Raw genomic sequence first — 21472 nt, forward strand, 5'->3', positions numbered from 1 at the left:
CTTTGTCCCCTCCAGAACTTTGATCGCTCAACAATTCACGATGTATCGTAGACCAACAAGATGAACATGTCCAACATAATTTCGAATCACCCATCCCAAACCCCCAAGTTTCATTATTTTTTTTTTTTCTAGTATAGGTTTAAAGTTTTTCATATTATTTAATTTTCTTTTTCAGGTTCATCAATATAATATCTTGAAGGCTGGTAGAAAATTGATGAGACAAACGTAAAAGTCAATGGAGTTGCATTTTTCTCTCTTTTGGGTCATAGGTCAAAACTTTTTAGCTATATTTAGATAATATACTTTTGAGACTAGTTTAATATCTAAATTTTGATGATAATTTTGTAATGATATTTTGTTTAAATTCTCTTAACGTTTATTAGATTTAATTTGTGTTAATATAAAGTATTATTATTTGACCAAAGGAACTTAGCTTTTAGGTATTTTTTTTAAAAATGGTATACATTAGCTGTCCGACGCAGTCATTATATATGCATAAATATAGAGCTAAAATGGCATAAAAAATAGGCAATCTCAACCGCAATTAAGGGTGCGAAAAATGTCTTTATCTCGAGGCATCACGTATCGATACGGTGTCAAAATTAAACCAAGAAAAAGAAGGAAATCTCGACTCACAAAGTTGGCGTCAGGAAAAATATCGATAGCGACTTATACTTCATCGGTTTTCGTTGGATTAATCACTTTTCTCAACGCATTCAAAATGTTTGAAAAATTCATGGTTCTGTTGATACATCATGCACTAAGATTGCTCTATTTATCCCGATGAACTGAAATTATCGTCGAGTAAAGATACAACGATGAAGTTTAGCCAACAATTAATAATGATGCTCGATTGTATCGAGATTAGGTTCTCCCTGACGCAAATGCAAGCCTTTTCCGACGTATGTTTGTAGTGAACATGTGGATGAGAATTTTTTTTTAGCTCAGTAACCAACAAAGCATATATTGGAGGCAACGTTACAAAAATAATAATAATAATAACAAACATACTAACAAAGGTATATGTACGTAGCTTATGTTAAAACGTATCAAATATTTTTGTTCAACTTGAGAAGATATTAGGTTTAATTTATTCTCCATCCCTTTAAGATTGATGATTCTTCCATAAACGTTAAATGATTAACATCGATGTGAAAATAGACAATATTTGATTTAACAGGTGATCAAGTGGATTGCACACCGAGTGAATTCTTTGTTTTACATTGGAGAATTATAGGGTCTTAATCCTATATAGTTGCCAGGAGGATCATAGTTGCATACAACGAACTGCGATTTTCCTTTACAAGCCACTCTTGCACATCCAAGACGCACGGAGGTTCGCCACACCAACTGAGTATAGTGTCCACAGTCGCCACCCTTGCATGAGTTCGATGCATAATCGTATAAACGCTTTTCTGCCACCCACAACTTTACGCCATCCGCACCGGTGAACTCGGGGTAGTAGCCAACAGCTATGTTTTCACCGTATGGTCCTTTAGAGTGAACCAAGGCGCAGTCTTTTATCCTTTGGTTGGCGTAGGCTTCAGCGTAGGCAGCGACAGTGCTGTTCCATGTCATGGGACCGACGCCGACTGCGGCCCGAGCTTTGTTGTGTAGGGCAATGTAGTCTTGAGGGGAGTTTTGGGCATGTGTTAGGAAGAAGAGGAACATGAAAGAGGCAAAGAAAATTGCCATTAGAGGGTTTTGACTTTGAGTTCTCATTTTGATATGTAGAAAATGAAGAGAATCATGAATTTTTATAGAGATGAAGAATTAAATATGGAATGTGATGAAGGAGAGGAAGAAATGCATTTGAAACCGTCTGTATTTTTGCTTTTTGTTTCCTCTATTTATTAATCTTTATTTATTTCCTTTTTATTTCTGTATTAATTTGATACATTAATATACAACTAAGGACTAATAGTGCCATGCATCTGATGAGTTTGAACGTCAAAGATGTCGATAGGAATTTGGACTGCCAATTTTCCATGTTTAATTACACATTTTTGGTTGAAATATTAGTTCAATGAATTTCATAAGTTTTAGTTTTTTGTGTGTTTTCCCTTTAAGGATGGAAGAATATAATAACACTGCAATTTTGGAGGTAGGAATTTGAACGCCATTCACCCTATTAACTGAAGTTGAACCCTTTCCCCTCACATGTTGAACTAAACAAAAAAAATTTACCTTTAACCAATAAAATAGAACATTGTTTTTTTTCTTCTTTTCCAACAACTATTTTTCTTACAAGTTCAATATGTGAACACGAGAACTCAAATAAGAATATTTTAACATATTCAACTACTTGCATAGGTTCGCAACTACTGAGTTATATGTGTTAAGGCTAATAAGTTCTTTAGTTTGTCACTCGAGGAGAATTCGAATCACTTATTTCGTTCCTCGAATCACTTATTTCGTAATTGAAGATCAATGCCTTAATCTACTCAATTGCATGTATAAGTTTACAGCTATTGAGTTATATTAAGACTAACAAGTTTTTTAGTTTGTTCGATATGCGATGGCGTAGCCATTTAAATTTGAGTTTTTCATATACGTTTGTATAAATATTTGAAAAGAAAGTTTTCATCTTGAGTTAAGGTAAGATTTTGTTCGTGGACAGTCCATATTGAGTGTAATCTTGTTATATTTTCATTTTTTGTTATTAAGTATTTTTATTAACATTTTCAAATTAGACGAGGCTTTTTTTTCCTATTTCTTAAGGGAGAATTGAACTTCAAAGACACTATACCAATTGAACTCATTTCAAACACCAAAGGACTTACTAGGAGAAGGGAGAAGGGAGAAGGGAGAAGGGAGAAGGGAGAAGGGAGAAGGGAGAAGGATGGAGGAGAGCAGACTCTTCTTTTCAACTCCCTCGTATATAATCCATTTGTACACATTAACGTTGTTTTAATTATTTTTATAACTGTCTATGAAAAACTCATTAAAGTCTAAAATATAGGGAAAGATTACAATAAAACTCTTCCCCATACAAATAAAGTAAATTCTTAACTTCATTTCGAAAAATAAAATAAACAAACAAAAATTTTAAAACTACTTTTCTTTTTACGTTTTTCTCAAAAAAAAAAAAAAAAGAAAGAAAGAAAAAAAAAAGAAGTAACTGCTAGTTTGGATTTTGAAAACACAAGTGAAAAAACATTTATTGTTAAAAATTAAGTTTATAAGCTTAAATTTACAGCCATCAAAAACAGAAAAACAAAAAGATCAAATGATTATCAAGGACATCCAAAATTTTTCTTCCAAGAATTTGTGAACCTAGTACTTTATAAAGTGTTTAATCACTAACCACCCTCGACTTAAATCATCAACATGATTATCAAATGGAACTTTTATCCGAGATCCAAATTTAAACATAAACTAATTCAATATTTTTCTCATTGTAAATAACTTTCAGAAGCATCCTTGAAATTTTAAAATCTGATAGTCAAGTAGAGAAAGTTAATTTGCAAAAGGGAAGAATCATCTCCTCAATCCTACAAAGCTCCAATAAATATGATCAAAGAGCACTTTTAACAGATCAAGAAGAATGAAATTTTAGGGTGTTAAGGAGAAATTATACTAACGTCTAATGTTGTATAAATGTTTTATGAACAAGTCGTTCCATGTATCGGTGAGTCCCGGCAAGCACCAGTGCATACAATCGTCGTGCTTCTTTCCACCAGCTGCGGCAGGATGTGCATCTGCCCTCAACTCACTCATGGGAGTTATGTTCAAAATATGGAAACTAGTTCCATTGAGAGCCTTGAAAAGGTGCTCATTTACAAGTCGGACCTCAACATTGGTCCTGTTATTCGTCAGCGAGAACAGATCCTCGGCCTGGAAAGGAAAACTAAACTTTCAGACAATTCACTTCATTAAGAATAAGTAAGGGAAGAGGCCAAATTTATTTTAAGGCTAAATTATAAAAGTACCATCAAAATTACCCATTCATATCAAATGCAATGTAACAATATTTTCCTGTACCTCTCATAAAATTTTCAAAATTATGCTTAAAGTATAAGTTTTATACAATCTTGAATGTAAAGTGGGACCTGGAAGAGTGTGGTCGTAACCTACACGGTGTGGCAATCCAAATTTTGTTCTCACTCACCACCACATCATTTTAAGTCTCAATTCTTTTGAAATTCTATAAGACTTCTACTCAAATGGTAGTTTTGAAACATTCATGAAAGGTCTAAGGTAATTCCATTTTCAAATGTTGAAACTGCTGGGGTCTTTTTTAAAGTTCGGGCAAGTTCAGGACTACTTATTTTATAACTCTAAATTTTCTATAAGATTGTTTTAGAATATGGAAGAAACAAGTGTGAATCAGCCACCTGTTGTGGAGAAAGAGGCTGCTGCCGCTGGCAAGAACCACCTTGGTACCAGTCACCTCCTTCAAAATGCCTAGGTGATTGCGTACGGAAGAATTTGATTGCATTGCGTGGCATTCTTTTCTCCACATATGATATCTATGATGAATAACAGATCATTCACAAAATGGTAAAACAAAAATAAGATAAAGCACAATTCTTTTCTCTTGTTTTGCATAATGTTAGTTCCTCGACAATTAACTCCTAACTGAGCAAGCCAACGGCTTATGCACAGCTCAGCGAACCAATAGCACAACTACATATCTAGTTATAAAATATTGTGGTGTTTTGAAGTTTTTAGCATATTCGATATTAGATCAAAGATACGACCATGAAGACTTAAAGGTAAACAATGTAGCTCATTGCCCCTCCATCTATTGATCCACAAAATCGAGTTGTTATGAATTTGAGGTGAAAATTTTATCTAAACTACAAAATTAGGACTTGAAAACAACTGATAGTGATTTAGAATTTATAAGAGGAAATGTTTACACCTAATTGAACAGGACGTGGTCTTCTACAAAGTTTCTAGTTAAGAAAATTATCTAAAAACAAGTTGACAATCTAGCTCACACAATCAAGACTCAAAACACTGAATTGAAAAGCAAAAGAAGAAACAAAAAAACTATATACCATATGTTTCAAAACCATGTCCAAGCCAACATCAGGAGGTACCGGAGGAATGACAGGCAGACTCTTTTCGAAAAAAAGCATGGGTGATTTTACAGGGTCAAATTTTGAAGGCGCCCACCACCTATGTGAAGCAAACAAAAAAGTTCGAATTATCTATCTACAAAACAAATGAAAACTCGATAGCCCATGAACTTGAAAAGGAATATTTATATAAAAAAATGAAGATTAAAAATTATATAATTACAAAAATAAAAATAAAAATAAAGTGAATATAGTTTTGTACTAATATAAGATTTTTTTTGGATGAGAAAAAACTAATATAAGATGGCAACAACATTTCATTACAGTCCAAGCATCTTAATTCTCTCAACTGCAACGGTTGAAATTTCCTACTGGCTACTACCCTGATTGATCATAAGGGTTTATGGAAACAAATTTCATAACAAGAAGCTCTTGATTACAAGAATTTAGTCCTGTCATGATGTGGTTTTCATACGCTATCATACTTCTTCGTTATGCCAAGTTCTATGAAGTTGGTATTATGTATGTATTTTCACCACCAACACCCTCCCTCCCCCCATAAAAAAAAAAACTTAAATTGTACAATAAATAAACCATTGTTGTCATAGCATGATAGTTGAAATGAATTGGAAAACCAAATATAAGTACCAATGTCCTGTGTTAAAAACTAAAACATCGTGGAAATTTGGGGCCTCCATCCACGAACTTTCTGGAATGTCAACATCAACTCTGTATCCTCCTTTATATCCCAGAGATTCTAATGGCCCACCGTCAGCATTAGCTGACCACCTGACTCAAACAGAAGCAGGAATAGAAGATGTTAATTATCAACCGCCAAAAAACTTCTAAAAGACAAGTACAATGAAAATGTGAGAAGTGAGAGCCTAGCAAATTAACCAATCAATGGCCTCTATACAACACAGATGTACTTGAATATAAGATAAAAATGAAAAATGAAAACAGTGTGGAAAACGTCTAAAAGCTTTTACAGTGAGAGTAGTATGGGGCTCAGACACATAGTCTAAATGAGTTATTATACAATAAATCTTTGGAACAAAGTTGAGCATAAGCTCTTCAAAACATATGGTTTCAACTTCCTGAAATATAATTTTTTTTTGTTAAGAACCAAAGTTTCATTAAAGAATGAAAAGTATAAAAGAAAGAAGGAAATTCATTAACCTACCTCAGAACAAACTCGACTAAGACCTTCTCCCAACATTTTTGGGCCAAAGAGCCAATGGAAAAAAAAAAAAAAAAAAAAGAAAGATAACCCTGACTTTCCTTATTTTCTTTGCTTCATTAAATTGAACCTGCAAATCCACTCTCTGAAAAAAGTGAAGATTTAGTCTTAGCCTAACAGGAAAAACAGTTACTTCAAAATAAGCAACTCCTATACATAACAACATTTTGTTCATGAACAAATCTAAGACCAGCTACTCTCGGCCCTTCTCATCTCTCCAGTTTTTCTTCTCTGTTGATAAACAATGAGATGCCCAATCCACAAGTGATAGAAAAAGGAGAGACAATTTAGCCTAAATCATACAGAGACAAGCGCTGTCTTATGCTTGTCTCATGCATAGTCTGAAAGGACCTAACAATTTGCTAAGGGCAGAGAATATCATAATTCCAAACAGGTGAAAGATGTTGAGGAAACAGAAAAGCTTGATGGTAAACAAAAATCAAAGTTTAATGGTTACATTACTTACCATCCATATCGTGCCAGAATATTTGTTCTATGATATGCAATTGTAAGATTGTACTTTAGAAATGAAAATCCACGATCTGCACCGGCTGGACGCCACTTTTTCACTTCACCAGCCACACTTTTCAGAGAACAAAAAAGTGAAACAAACATGTTCCTGTTTAAGGAGTCGCCAACAAACCCTGCACTGCAAAACATTCATAAAGTCCATATATAGCACAATAGCAGTCATAGACTGATCAAATAAAGCAGCACTCAATATGTCAAGATTATAGATAAAAGATCAAATGTACTATAATCTATTAACATAAATAAGAATAGAAGGTCCTGCCCTTGAATTTCGACCTAATTGTCAAGCTCACCAATGGAAGTACAAAAATACGTATAAGAGTTTAAATAAGTCATAACCCGCCAGCTTCACCTGATGTAATTTACTTTCCTCACTCGCCCCATAGACCAATTACATGTTAACTTGAACTCAAATTATGAAGAAAAAAAATGTTTGTCGCTTTTACCGAAACGAAAAGAGAATTTAGCAATTTCAACTAGGCTACGCTCAGGAACTTGGTTACGCTTAACAATTAAAGTGAAAACTTCTTTCTATACTAGTATACTACAACCCAAGAACTTCAACTGCATAATAATTAAGCGCAAGCACACAGCAATACTCGGAAAGATGTTGCAGCATGGATAAAAGGGAGATCAAGAGAGTACCAATGTTACTATTTCTGAACTTCTCAAGAAAGGAAACGGGATCAAAATGCGGAAGATCACATTGCGTCGGCTTCCAATGCCAATTAGTGATTTCGAGGGCATTGGATTTGTTCGCCGCAAAGCAGTTCCAGCCTTTGAATATCTCCTTGCAGGTGTGGTCGTACCTGGAGGTTCTCAAATTAGGATCATGGAACCAACTTCCATCAGAATAGTCACACGAGTCACCCCCAGCCGCCGTGGATCTACCTGATTTAACGCCATTGATGAATTGGAAAGTCTGATGCGGTCGTGGAATCACGGAGGTTTTGTGGAATACCGAGAGAGCAAGAAAAATGGAAACGAAGCAGATAAGAGAAAGTAAGGGGAAAAGAGGAATTTGCTTCGCTTGGTAATGACGATGGTGGCTCTCCTTTACCGCCATGGCCGGAGCCGGAGCTTCCAGCTCTACACGTTGGCATTTTTTATATATTTCTAATTGGTTATATTATTTAATAATAATAATAACAAACACATTTCCCAAATTACTTAATTGCAATCACATTTTGAATTTCTAAACTTTTAAAAAGGGCTCAAATTTTATAGTTAACTTATTTATAATAATTATAGAAATTATTCATAAATAATGGAAATTAAATCTCAAAATTATATAATCAATATAATTATAAATTTGAGAATCATAGTTTAAAATTTTTTATAAGCATAAGTATTAAGGTATAAGGGTAACTACTAATATGTTTTTATGATTAATCGTCTTTTAAATTATTTTTAAATATTTTTTATATTTTTTTTCACTAAGACTTCAAAATGGGTTCATAATTACTTGCTTTAAATCTCAAATCTCCTTTCTTTCTCGGTTGCCTTATTTAGGGTTACCCCTTAATTACTAGATTTTGAGTGTCTAACCTTGGAGGCTTTCTAAGTTATTTATATATACATAGAGAGGTCAATACAAGGTAACATGGGTGTCGCTCATCAACGTATGCCATCCAGCTTTTTGAAATTATTGATCACCACTAGTTTGTGTTCTGGTCTTACTTACGCATTTGAAATATTTAAAACTATCTTGATTTAAGTGGTGACAAAATGAACATGCGACGACACTCATAGTTGCCCACTTGGACGCCTAATGACGACTTTCGACTATGTGTCTCAAACTATTTGTTGCATCCTATTCGCTTAATCATATATTTGATATGTATTAAAAATTAAATAGTTCTATTTATATATATTATATAAAGACAATAAAGTTAAGGAGGGACTCAAACACCACCGAACCATACTAAATCTGCTGGTGTGAGTTTTGAATAAGTTTCAATTATTATTTATAAGAATATGAGGTTTATATTAATTTTATAAATTATACGAGATAATAATATATTAAAATAAGATTCAAATATCAATAACTATAGCTTAAATTTAATACGAAAGAAATTCATATTAAAACTATAATTTAAATTTAAGGTGAATGAAATTTATATTAAAACTAAGTAATACATTTGAATATAATTTAATTATAACATTAGTTAAATATTATGTTTTTAATTAAATGAGATTAATTAATATGTAAGAGGATCATTAAATATAATAAAAAAAATTGAAACTATACATAAAATATAACAAAATCTCTCCGTCTCATGATAGGATTAATATTTGTAATAGCATGCTTATATATGTACTTTCATCCTATATGTTGTTTATTTTCTCTGTATTATTATTGATTTCTATTGAGGAATTTGATCCTTTTTAAAAACTTGTCAATTTTATTGTTTTTATTATCATTTGGGTGCACATCAAAACCACATATAGATGATTATAATCACAATATATACAACTCAAAATTATATAAATCAAAATCATCAAAACTCAACTGTCATCAAATATGTATTGGTGATCTTGAGATACTTAGAAGTTCAATCTTCACATCTCATAAATTGAAAAATAAATAAATAAACACTACTATGCATAAATTATTGGTATGCATAAGTATCAAAAACAGTTTAGGTACAAAGCTCTAGCACATTATTGATCTGGTGGATTCAAGTCAATAAAATAACGTTAGATTTCTAGCTTATCATTTTCTCTTTCTAACCAATAACGTAGCTAACGTAGAATTAGTGATCTATGAAAATTTATGTGTCTATTATCTATTAGTTGCACTCTTTTGCTCGTAACTATTCGTTTTAGAACATCCTCCGTGTGAAATTAACAAAAAAATGGGTTCCCATCTTGTAAGCATTCATGTCTATAAGGGGGAAAAGAATGAAAAACAGAGACCTAGAAACCATGGAGCAAATCCATGCCAACTTTTTCATCAAACGAAAGGGCTAAAATATTTCTGATCAGACTAAAACTAAAATGAATTTGCGATAATTTTCCTATACTAAAATGAATGAGCTACTTTAATAAATTACCCCTGAAGAATGGTTTCTATTTGCTAAAGAAATAAAACCCTAAAAATTTTTAATGGCATCATCCTGACTTGAGAAAGTAGATTTGGCAGGCTGGTTTATATGAAATTTCCCTTAAAATTTTTTTAAACCTCTTTCTAGCAACTTCATTCTCTTCCAACTCCTTTTGATTTAAATACCTTTTCCACCACGAAGGACTTCGAAGTTTCGCCTGCAAAATTCACAAACAAAATCAAAAGCTAAATGGGTTATTACTAATTAGTAGGTTAAATTCCAATGCACGTAAGATTAGTAATTTTTTATTACCAATTGCCTAACTTGAAGATAGTTTGAATGATTGATTGTCAAATACCAAGTATAAGGTTAAAGCTGCTCTAGAAAAGGCAAATATTGCCTCCCAAAAAGTAGTATATAATTCTACAATTTCTATTTTAGTTTCTTTGTCATCCTATCTTGTTTCAGAATATATGCAATATAAGTGAACAAAATGTGATATTCAGCGCATGGAACACTGCTGGATTGTTTCCTGACTATCTATGAGAGTATTAATTATTGGGAGATACGTCCGAAATATCAGTAGGATATTGGTAAGGTATATATTGGTAATTAGCTAGCGATCTTGGTTGTAAATAGAGAGAGTTAGGGTTCATGAGGGGAGGACATAATTTGGAATTATCTACTTTTAGTAGACTGTTGGAGAGATATAGCCCTCTCAAAAGGCTTTTGTTATATTCTGATTTCTTTTGATAGTGCAATCCAGTTTAATCTTTGTGTTTTGCATGGTGTATTTTTACTTGAGAACCTAATACGATACAAGAGGAATAAATAAATGTACTCATTTTATAAATGATTTATTTTTTAAATTAAACACTTGAAAATGCGACACACTCATCCAATTCCATAATTCTAACCTGACGGTCAAATTTAAATCTGGTGAATTCTGAAATTGGATAATCTGGATAACCTGCATAACATTGAAAAAAGGAAAAAGGAAAAATGATAAGGATAACATAGTTTGAGATTAAAATGATAGAAAATTATGTAATAATGAACTCTTAACTACAAGTGTTTTGGATCTCTAAAAAAAAGAAACTAAAATAAGGGGTTTACCAGCAAAAATGATAACACCCTCTCTAGACACCCTCATCAACTCAAAAATTGTGCTGTTTAGGTATCGTGAAGAGAAATATTCCAAAGTATCTGAAATTATAACATGAGAAAATGAATTTTCTCCATAAGGCAGAGCAAATTTAACATCGGCAACACGGATGATGCCTTTATGGATGAGATCCCAGCAATTGAAGTAACTAGAATCAGAGCCATATGGTTCCAAACCCCAAGCTTCATAATCATCTTCGTCGTCTATGAGTAATTTGGATATCATCGAACAAGTATCGGGGCCAACATATAACACTTTGGTCATGCTATCATCATATACTTCCCTTAGAAGTGGTATTGTTGTTTGAACTTCCGAAGTGCAAAAGGTATGACCTGCCATTGTGCACTAGCATTATAATTATTAAATCAATATTTTACTATGTGTTCGTATACGCCTGCAGATCCAAAACTATATTCAATTTTTTCATTCAAAAAATTTCATTCATACACATTCTTACACTTGTTAGGCTCTCTAGCTACTTCTGTACTTATAGTTCTTCCTAAATCAGTAAATAATTTTCATCAACGAGAATGATCGTATCAGCTACAAGAAATAAAGATCTTCATGGTAATTCTCAAGTCCCATGTTCCTTTCTGTAGAAAAGTTCAAACAAATAACAGGACCCAAAAAAGGTAATCGTATCAGCTACAAGAAATAATAAATATCTTGTCTCCTAGTCCTAATTCTCTACATTTTCCCTTAACCTCTTCTTTTTGTTTCTCTTTTTTTCTTTTAATTCCTTGGCCCCTGGTACAGATTGTTAATAGATCACCTAGTAGTGGAAGAATTTGTTCAAATCTCAGGAGTTCCAGATGTATTGCAAAGTTTTAATATCACTAATTCCATGTTTAAATTTAAGTTATAGAAAACGTCAAAAATATAATCCAATTTGACAATTTTAACCAAGATTGATTATCGAGTAATATTATCAGTACAATGCTGCAATATCATTGTCAACTTCAGAGACTTTCAAAGATTAGAGAGATACCTTCAACTTTATTCACATCCTCCATATTGCTTCCCTCCCCACCTAAGAAGAAAATCATATATCGAGATTAAGAACATCAAATACTGAATAAAAGTGAAGGCTAGCAATATTTTGTTCCTTGTTATTTCATCAACATTTTCCCCATTCAAGACCTCCCTCGGCTAACATACCTGACTTGATTCATGTGTCTATGATAACAATAAATGTAGATATTTGAAGTTACGATCCATTTGATGAGCAAGTTTAGGCAAATAACATTAAAAAAAATTAAAATGGATACACTTTGAAAGTTCATAAACCAAAATAAACAATAATTTAGAAGTTTGGGAACTAAAATGGGATTTAATAACCCTGTTGCTTCGTGTGTGGGCATCGAACCAACTAAATTAACTTAGCTACTGCCTCGTCAAGTTTGGTAACAAATACGAACCTGATGCATGATAGAAATATCCTAGAAAAAGGGTTATGACCTGAAAATTACAGAAAACATGTAAATAAGATTTTAATCCTTCCCATTTAACAAACAAAAATGTTTTGATTACGTGAACTAAGTACAGTAACTAAAAAGGGAATGGAAGAGGTGTATAATCATAGAAGTACCATTACTATCAGAAGACCTATGTATAATAAAAGTGATGATAGTGACCTATAACGAACTGAACTTATGTATCGACTGGCTCCGCGAGCAACATAGGGACGCACTAGATTTTGCCTCACTGAAATCCCATTTAATAGCGTAGAAACTTCAAAGCGGCCCATGACTGAGATGGAACGCTGCATGAAATGGTTTTCAGTATCAAAATAACTCAGCTTTCTATATAAGGATCATCACTTCAAAATTAATCACAACAACATTCTTCCTCCGATTTGCACAGATAATTCATCCATCTTCTTACCCGATCTCATATATTTCAATTAGCTTGAGTCGTTAAGCTTCAATACAAAACGAAAACAGTACAATGAATACGATACTTCACCAAGTTGAAACCGAGTTGTAGTATCACGATCACACTAAATTCTAAGCAATTATGCACAATCGCTATGACTAACGTAAAGTTAGATCATCTGTAGAATTCTGGAATCAAATTCAGATTATAGAACCCAAGTTAGAATGTTTGGAGGAGTTCGAATGAAGTTCTCTTGAAAGAACGGAGTTGGGTAGAGAGAGATGTGAGTCTGAGTAGGTGAAAAATAAAAAATGGCAGTTTCTATAACTTGTGAATCGCCCCTTCCCTTGCGCCTCAAATAAAGGACCGAATATATGTATACATAATCTAAATCTCCAATCCATCTAATCTAAACTGTATATAAGAGCTCGACAAAATTTCGTTTTCCCTTTTTGTTACTTCTACTGTTTTTGTAATTTTATATCTAAATTATTAAATCAAATGGTTTTTCATATTTTGTTGAACAATCGAAAGAAATTATATTTTTTACCACTAAAAGATTTTTCTTTTTTTTCGTAGATTTTGTTTAAAAAAAACAACAAACCCCAACAAATAAATTAAAAAAGTTTATTAATCTCGATCTAATTTTTTTTCTATAAATACTAACCTAAACCACATTTTTTTTCTTTTTCTTTGCTCTCTCCTTTTTTATTTTTTATGATTTTGATAATTCTCTTTTCTTTTTTATGAATTTTGTTTCTGGCAATATGATATTGTTCGCACGCACGTTCTTTTTTTTTTTTTTTCTTTCTATTTTACTTTAAATGTAATTTTTTTTTTATTAAAATGTTTTTACCGCGTGCTATTGAGTTTCAAGCCATTAGTGATTTTATATAAGTTTTTCTTTTTACTCTTCAATTTTTGGGTTTATTAATGCACACTAATAAGTGTAGTTTAGTGACGTCCGTTCTTTCTTTTTTTTGTTTTGTTTTTAAATTTTTCAAAAGTAGGGTTATTTCTTTCTCTTTTTCTCCCTATCTTTCTTTTTATGCACTTTTAAAAAAAAATTTAAAAACTAATATTTTATCCTAGAATCTATATACACGACTACGTATATTTTTACTTGTTTTACATGCGCATATCTTTATAATGGTCACATGTGCCTACTTGATGTAACAATCAACTATATTTCAAGAAGTTTTGTCTCATTTAAGAAATGATAAAATGAAAAGTTATCCGAGAGGTATGAGTAAAATAATAAACAAAAGAAAAAAAATGTAAAAAATATAATATTTGTCAAAATATTTATGCTCCATATAAAAAAACACTTTAGGGAATAAATTGTACTTTATGCTTTATGCTCCATTACACTTTATGCTCCATATAAAGTGTAATGAGTTTTGAAAACTCATGGAATAAATTGTCTTAATACGAAACTATATTCTATTGTTTTGGGATTAAGTTACTCAAGAGGTCTCTCGAGTTCAAATACACAAAATAACCCTACTTGAATATTTGGGAAAAGTTTATTTTTCCAAAATAAAAAAGTTTAACCCTAAAATTAGATTTCCTCACATCACGTACGGTCCTCTCTTCGTCTTCTTCGACGAAACGCCCCACCTCATCTTCTTCTCATTTCTCTTGCTACGCAACGCCATTTACCAGACCCAATACCATCCTCGTCCTGCCTCTACCTTACCTTACTGCCACCGGTCAGATTCTAAGCTTTCCCCCCCCCCCCCCCTTATTTTCTTTTCTTTTCAACTGGGCAGTTAGGTTATCTGACATTTTCATCCTCAAGCCAACGTCAACAATCGAATCCTTCCATAATCTCAAACTCCTCTTTGAAGATGTTTCAAAACCGTTATTATAGTCTACCTTTTACTAAAATATTTGCTCTGGTTTGTACTTTTTGCAGAACTCAATACATTTCTACTTCATCTGGTACTAGGAAAAATGGCAGCTACTCACAACTTATCTTCAGCTGCACTTTCATCGTCTTCGTCCGCTTTCTTTGCGCATTCCACTTTCAGTGCCAAGTACTTCTTTCATTTTTGTTTTTCATCAATCCTGGAACTTCTGTGTGTGTCATGTTTCCTTGCTTAGAATATCGTACAAAACTAACTCATTTCTACTACAGGAATCCGATGGTGTCATTGCCGGGAAAAAGTGTCGGCGTTTGCATGTGTGTTGCTACGTCTCAAGATTCCAAGACTGGTATTGTAGAAATGAGATATATGAAAAAAAAGAAAAAACTTCTATTTTGAACTTCTCGTACATTTCCAGTTGATGAAAGGAATGATGTCTGTACTTCGGTAATTGAAACAATAACGAGAAATTACCTGCTTCTTCTTCATCTTCTTATTGGCGTTCTTTTGTTTTTGTTTTTTTTTTCTTAATCTGTTCATAAGCTCACAAAACAGCGGTCTCTAGAAATGCAAACATGGCCAAACTTCAAGCTGGCTATCTTTTCCCTGAGGTGCGTGGTGCATTTTGCTCAAGGTTCTAGCACTTGTTGATGAATTCACGGGCTCCAGCTTTTTAGTTTTCTTTTCATTATGTATATCGATGCCATTGCCATGTATTAGTTTTTGTCGTGGTGGTTTATGTGTTTATATCTGATTATAGGTTGCAAGGAGAAGGAATGCGCATTTGCTCAAGTTTCCTGATGCGAAAGTAATTAGCCTTGGAATTGGTGACACTACTGAACCTATTCCTGAGGTTATTACCTCGGCCATGGCACAGGTACGAATAATTTTCTGTTCTGGTTATCGTAACTTTTAAATCAGGACAGGTGTAAGAATAACGCGCCATCTCTGTCAAAAAAAAAAAAGTAATTTTCTCTTACACATTTGCATGTAAACAGGTCTCATTCAATAAAGTTCACTGCACATTTCTTTGAAATTCTTATAAAAGATCATTGTCTTTGAAATAAAAGTATTTGAATAAAATTTAAACTGACCAGCCTTTATACTTCCTTGTTTGTCCCCTTTTGTTCCCCGTTAATGTGATTTTTGTTTATAGAATTGTTCCAATTATGTTTTTTATTTGATGTTTGTCTATTGTTTACTTTCTCTCTCTTCTGTAGAGTTTTGTATGTTGTATCTATTGAACATTAGTCTCTAAGTTGTCTTTTGTTAAAAAAAAGAAGTATTCTATGGTGTCCAATTGACGTCATTGTCTTCCAACTGTCTTCACTGAGCTGGTGAGGTTTTTCTGGAGTTTTTTTTTCTCCATGCCAGAAGGCACCTTATACACCTTATACCTTTTTCCGCTCCCTTTTTGTGACCCATCTATGACTATCTTGTTTGCGTCTTTGGCAGAGATCACATGCTTTGTCCACACTGGAGGGTTACAGTGGCTATGGGGCCGAGCAGGGGGAAAAGGTATGCAGTTCAGTTACTGAATTACTATTAAATATTCCTAGATTGAGATCAAGGTTCGTGGTTAGTGATATTCCCAATTGGTGAATTGTGTAGAAATAGTGGAAAAAAGCCGAAGCAACTCATTTGTTCACTTTAATGTATTCTTGCTTCAAAGTTATGAGAAGTCTTTTAGATGCTTGGCCTGTTTTGGAGCAAACCTTCGTCAGTTGTAGACTTCACCCAGCAAAGTCTTGGGGCCGTTCTCATATTCTTATAGCCTTATAGGAAAAGCTACTGTTTTGTGGGAAAATGCTATTTGGTCTTTGGAATCCATGGAAGGAACCTAACAGGAGAGCCAAGAGCTTTATTTGATTCTTATGGAGACTTAGAAAATTTTCTTGATTTAGATTCTTGGCATATTTTGATATGTGGTCTAGTCTCTTGAAAAAAAAAAACACTCTCCCTTTCATTTTAACCAGTTGGATCTTTGTTCTGCCTTTAGTCTTTGACGCATTTTTGGGTAGGTTGCACTTCTTCATGTTGCTCTAATAAAAACTTTTACGTTAATGTTTCCACTTAGAAAAAAAGATTAGCATTGCATGGTCAAGTAATAAAGACAGATTAATATTGTGAAAGGCACCCTTGGGAAGCAGTATTTTTGCCTGGATCTTTAAACAATTTAAATACTTTTTTCTGCCGAGGTCCAACCATGGTATTTTGAATCTTGATCATATACCTGTTTTGTCAGGCATCTGCTTGTTGGCAATGATTTCTTTCAGAAACTTTTGCCACCTTAATGCTTGCGTAGTTTCAAACTAAATGCTGATTGCTGTCAGTAACTGATTAAATTTTGATTTAAGTATAGTAGCTGCCTTATTGTGTTAACAAGTTTCTCCATCATTTTTTGCATTGACTTGATGATTTGACTTCTTTTGGGTCATATCTTTGATTCTTTCCATGTTTGAAAGTTCTAATTTAGATGTTGGTTTGTATAGCCATTGAGAAGTTTAATTGGCAAAACATTTTATAGCGACCTTGACATAGAAGAAGATGATATCTTCGTTTCTGATGGTGCAAAATGTGACATAACACGACTTCAGGTATGATTTGTTTTAGTTTGGAACATCTTTCATCCATGTAATATTTTTATTTTCCTCATTTTTTTTGAACTTTAATGTTGGTTACTAACCTTAGTTAAATATGTAAGATAGCCTGGTAATCGTATCTTTCATCTTGTTACTATTTAACTTCTCTTCCCAATTTTGGCAGCTTGTTTTTGGATCCAACGTGTCGATGGCAGTGCAGGACCCATCATACCCGGTGATTTTCTCTTCTCATTAATGAAAACTTTCGATGATTAATTGGTACACTAATAATATTTTGCCTGTCCACCTATATATCAGACATTTACTTAAATGATCATTTGAAAAATATCAAGCTCTTGGGCAATCATTTTGTGTGTCTCATCTTTACTGTTGTGCTTGAATGAGTGACCACGATGGATAGACTTTTTGAGAAAGATCCCTTTGTTAATGGGTCTTTTTTGTTGTATTCTTTGTCGGAAAGCGGAGGAAACCCAGATCATCTTATTTAGGAGTCTTAGTTTGTGAGGTCTATGTGGAATTTTCTTTCAAAAGTTTGATGTTGTACTTGCTTGCTAGAGGGATGTTCATTTGATGATTAGAGAGTTTCTCCTCTAGTTGCCTTTCAAAGAGAAATGACAACTATTGTGGGTTGGCCTAGTACTAAAATAGGAGACATAGTCTCAATAACTAACTAAGAAGTCATGGGTTCTATCCATGGTGGCCACCTACCTAGGAATTAATTTTCTATGAGTTTCTTTGACATCCAAATGTAGTAGGGTTAGACGGGTTGTCCCGTGAGATTAGTTTAGGTGAGTGTAAGTTGGTTTGGACACTCATGGATATAATAAAAGAGAAATGTTGTTTTCTATTTTGTGGTTTGTGGGTGTGTCATGTGTGCTTTGTTGTGGAATCTTTAAGGAAAGAGGAACCACAAACCCTATTGAGGTTTGGTTCTTGGTGAAGAGTGTGAGGTTTCATGTTCTGGGCTTCGGTTTCAAAGACTATTTGTAATTATTCACTCTCACTTAGTTGCAAACACTTTCTTTTGAGGGTTTCCGTGGGCTTGGTTTTCTGTATGCTGTTGTGTTTTTTTCACTTTTTCCCTCAATGGATGCAATTCTTTATTCAAAAGAAAATCTTTACTCTTGAATTTGCATATGCACCCTTTGATAACTTTTGGTAGGTTAGTCACTTCAGATCAAACCACAAATAATAATATATTTTGTTTTCGCAAAACTTAGAAAATATATTTTTGATATCAGTCTGTTGGTCCATTCTCCCACTTATTGGTTTATGTTTTTTTGGTAGTTATGAAGTAACATCCAAAGGCCTGTATTGTTTAGGCTGTAGAACTTTATACAAACCTCTGCTAAGTCAATTCCTAATCAAGAATTTGTGGAACTGTAGGCTTATGTGGACTCGAGTGTCATCTTGGGGCAGACTGGACAGTACCAGAAGGATGTTGAGAAATATGGCAATATTGAATACATGAGGTGTACACCAGAAAATGGATTTTTTCCCGATCTATCTAAGGTTCCTCGAACAGATATCATATTTTTCTGTTCACCAAACAATCCTACTGGCTCATCTGCAACTAGGGAACAGTTGACCCAACTTGTGCAGTTTGCTAAAAAGAATGGATCAATTATAGTCTATGATTCAGCATATGCAATGTATATATCAGACGATAATCCAAGATCTATCTTTGAAATTCCTGGAGCAAAGGAGGTAAACTCTGTTAGACTACTTTTTCAATGTCTGCACCTGGTATCAGATTTACATTTTAGGTAATTTCATTCTGGTTGCTAACTCAGTCGCAATATATTTGTGTCAAAGTTTTGAATCTCTCAAAGTTCCAATATGTATTTCTGATATCCTACTAGATTGTTCCTTTATATCATGAGATTCCACATTCCAGCTGTATCATTTATAATGCCTGATAAGAGCATACATATCTCAGTTATTTAATGCAAGAAAAATCTCTTCGTGAAAATGAATTTGCTTTACTATACTTAAAAATCAAAATGCTATTGTTTCCAATAATCCACAAATCTTTCCTAGCGCATCTGCAGCTGGAGTAAATTAATCAATTGTATCCAATGAAAATGCTACTGTATCCAATGTTGTCCTTTTGGATTTTTCCTAAGCCAACACTGACCGAACCTCTCCTTATCCTCTGCCGACCACGTTCGGTTCGGTCAGCTCTGTTTTTCGGACTTTCATGCAGAATGGAAACATAGAATAGAAAACTAATATGACCTTGGGGAGGCTTGAAATTATGTAGCAAGAGAGATTTTGGCTTTTAGCTTAAGTTGGGCAATAGGGGAGATATTTGGATGTTTAATTGGCGTATTCTTTCACTATTTATTTACTTTCGCTTTAGTTGAGGAATAATAGCCAATTTATTGGATGTTTCATGGTCTATCTTTCCATTATGCAGGTGGCAATTGAGACATCATCGTTCAGCAAATATGCTGGATTTACTGGAGTTCGACTTGGTTGGACAGTTGTTCCAAAGGAGCTCCTGTTTTCTGATGGATTCCCTGTTGCTAAAGATTTCAACCGCATTGTTTGTACTTGCTTCAACGGTGCATCCAACATTGCCCAAGCTGGGGGTTTGTCTTGTCTTTCACCAGAAGGCCTTGAGGTTGGTCTGCTAGTTATAGTATCTTCTTCCCCAATTTGATTAATAGAAATATAAATCATGCACAATTAGAAATGATCAGAAAAAACGTCCTTACTAGAACATGATTTGTTCTATAGATTGTACAACTGTATCCTTGAGTGTCAAGAAATGACAGGAAAAATTAGAGCACTTTATTATTTAATTGGATATGAACCACACTTTCATTTAGAGAAAGGAAAGATATAGAAAGACATACAAGAAAACCAAGCCCAGACAGAAAAAAAAGGTCGGAGTCTAACAACTAAAACATCTACTCTAATCAAAATGAACAGGACTAAGCTGACAAATTCACAATTGTAAAAATGGCCAGTAATTGACATTTGTGAGAAGACATTGAATCCAGTCACCTCCCAAACATCTTTAACCAGATCTCTTGACCTCCCTAAGCTGGATTTTATTGTTCCTCACACTAAAGACTCATTAAATTGCAAAGAAACTAGCTTACCTCAAAACTTGGCCTTTCTTTCTAAAGGGAGAATTAGAAAGCCCATACAAGCCCAACAAACATCAAACGTTCTTATCCAACGACTCTAATTTGGAGCACTTTATAGAACGCAGTACAATTCAAGATGGCAATAAATTACAGGAGATCATGTAATTTATCAACTTCTGCTTGCAGGCTATGCGCGGGGTTATCGGGTTTTACAAAGAAAATACTAGTATCATAATGGACACATTTAACTCGCTGGGATTTAACGTGTATGGAGGGAAGAATGCACCATATGTGTGGGTTCATTTCCCAGGCCGGAGTTCGTGGGATGTATTTGCTGAGATACTGGAGAAAACACATGTGGTGACGACACCTGGAAGTGGATTCGGACCTGCCGGGGAAGGGTTTATCAGGGTAAGTGCTTTTGGTCACAGGGAGAATGTTTTGGAAGCGTGCAGAAGATTCAAGCAGCTATACAAGTGAAAGAAGGGAGAAAAGTGATGCAGTTTGATGAGAGATTTAAGTCACAGGTAACCATCCTTCTATATTCTTAAACTCTTGTAATTGTCCATCCAAGTTGTTTTTTGACATTTGTCTCTGCCATTTCATTTTCATTTGAAATGTAGAAAGCAATTGCAGTTTTAGTTGGAAGACATTCTTTGCATGGGAGTTAATGATGGCACCTATTGCATTTAGGTCTCTACTGGGGTAATCGCTCTTTTTGAATGAATAAATTTATATTTCCAATCACGTCATTAGCTTAATTCTTTTTTTAATGAGGCACTTGAAAACACATGCCCCCTTTTGTTGAGAACTTAGAGAACTTTGTTACATTATCTAAGTTATTTGCTTTGTGGTGGTTTATTTTGAATATGGCAACCATTTAAGAGATATTAAGAATATGATTTATTGACTGAACTTGCCATTATTTATTAGCGAATGATAAAGTTAACCTTCAAACATAAACATCTAAGTTATTTTATTTGTGGTGGTTTATTTTAAATTGCAAATAGTAACAAGA

The 21472-nt window shown here is 33.6% G+C and overlaps 4 protein-coding genes across 4 annotated transcripts; 1 reads left to right on the forward strand and 3 right to left on the reverse strand.

The window, feature by feature from the left end:
* Positions 1-1119: 1119 nt before the first annotated feature.
* Positions 1120-3002, reverse strand: LOC103494899 (basic form of pathogenesis-related protein 1-like). Its single transcript, XM_017046003.2, has one exon. The coding sequence runs from the start codon at positions 1720-1722 to the stop codon at positions 1219-1221; it is 504 nt and encodes a 167-aa protein (XP_016901492.2). The 5' UTR covers positions 1723-3002; the 3' UTR covers positions 1120-1218.
* Positions 3003-3366: 364 nt separating this feature from the next.
* On the reverse strand, positions 3367-7910 carry LOC103494841 (protein trichome birefringence-like 13). Its single transcript, XM_008456211.3, has 6 exons — positions 7444-7910; positions 6734-6911; positions 5676-5816; positions 5007-5127; positions 4338-4472; positions 3367-3837 (listed from the first exon to the last, which is right to left on the reverse strand). Exons 1-6 carry the CDS (start codon positions 7862-7864, stop codon positions 3580-3582), a joined length of 1254 nt encoding a protein of 417 aa, XP_008454433.2. The 5' UTR covers positions 7865-7910; the 3' UTR covers positions 3367-3579.
* A 2731-nt stretch (positions 7911-10641) lies between these two features.
* On the reverse strand, positions 10642-11349 carry LOC103494900 (probable pectin methylesterase CGR3). The gene is made up of 3 exons (XM_051088141.1): positions 10962-11349; positions 10763-10815; positions 10642-10653 (listed from the first exon to the last, which is right to left on the reverse strand). The coding sequence occupies exons 1-3, from the start codon at positions 11347-11349 to the stop codon at positions 10642-10644; spliced, it is 453 nt and encodes a 150-aa protein (XP_050944098.1).
* Positions 11350-14349: 3000 nt separating this feature from the next.
* LOC103494842 (LL-diaminopimelate aminotransferase, chloroplastic) lies at positions 14350-21369 on the forward strand. Its single transcript, XM_008456213.3, has 12 exons — positions 14350-14597; positions 14804-14924; positions 15026-15102; positions 15297-15364; positions 15514-15630; positions 16209-16271; positions 17246-17350; positions 17520-17570; positions 18743-19063; positions 19776-19982; positions 20641-20981; positions 21078-21369. Exons 2-11 carry the CDS (start codon positions 14842-14844, stop codon positions 20932-20934), a joined length of 1386 nt encoding a protein of 461 aa, XP_008454435.1. The 5' UTR covers positions 14350-14597; positions 14804-14841; the 3' UTR covers positions 20935-20981; positions 21078-21369.
* Positions 21370-21472: the final 103 nt, after the last annotated feature.

The sequence above is a fragment of the Cucumis melo genome, chromosome 7 (genome assembly GCF_025177605.1).
Source record: "Cucumis melo cultivar AY chromosome 7, USDA_Cmelo_AY_1.0, whole genome shotgun sequence".
NCBI lineage: Eukaryota > Viridiplantae > Streptophyta > Magnoliopsida > Cucurbitales > Cucurbitaceae > Cucumis > Cucumis melo.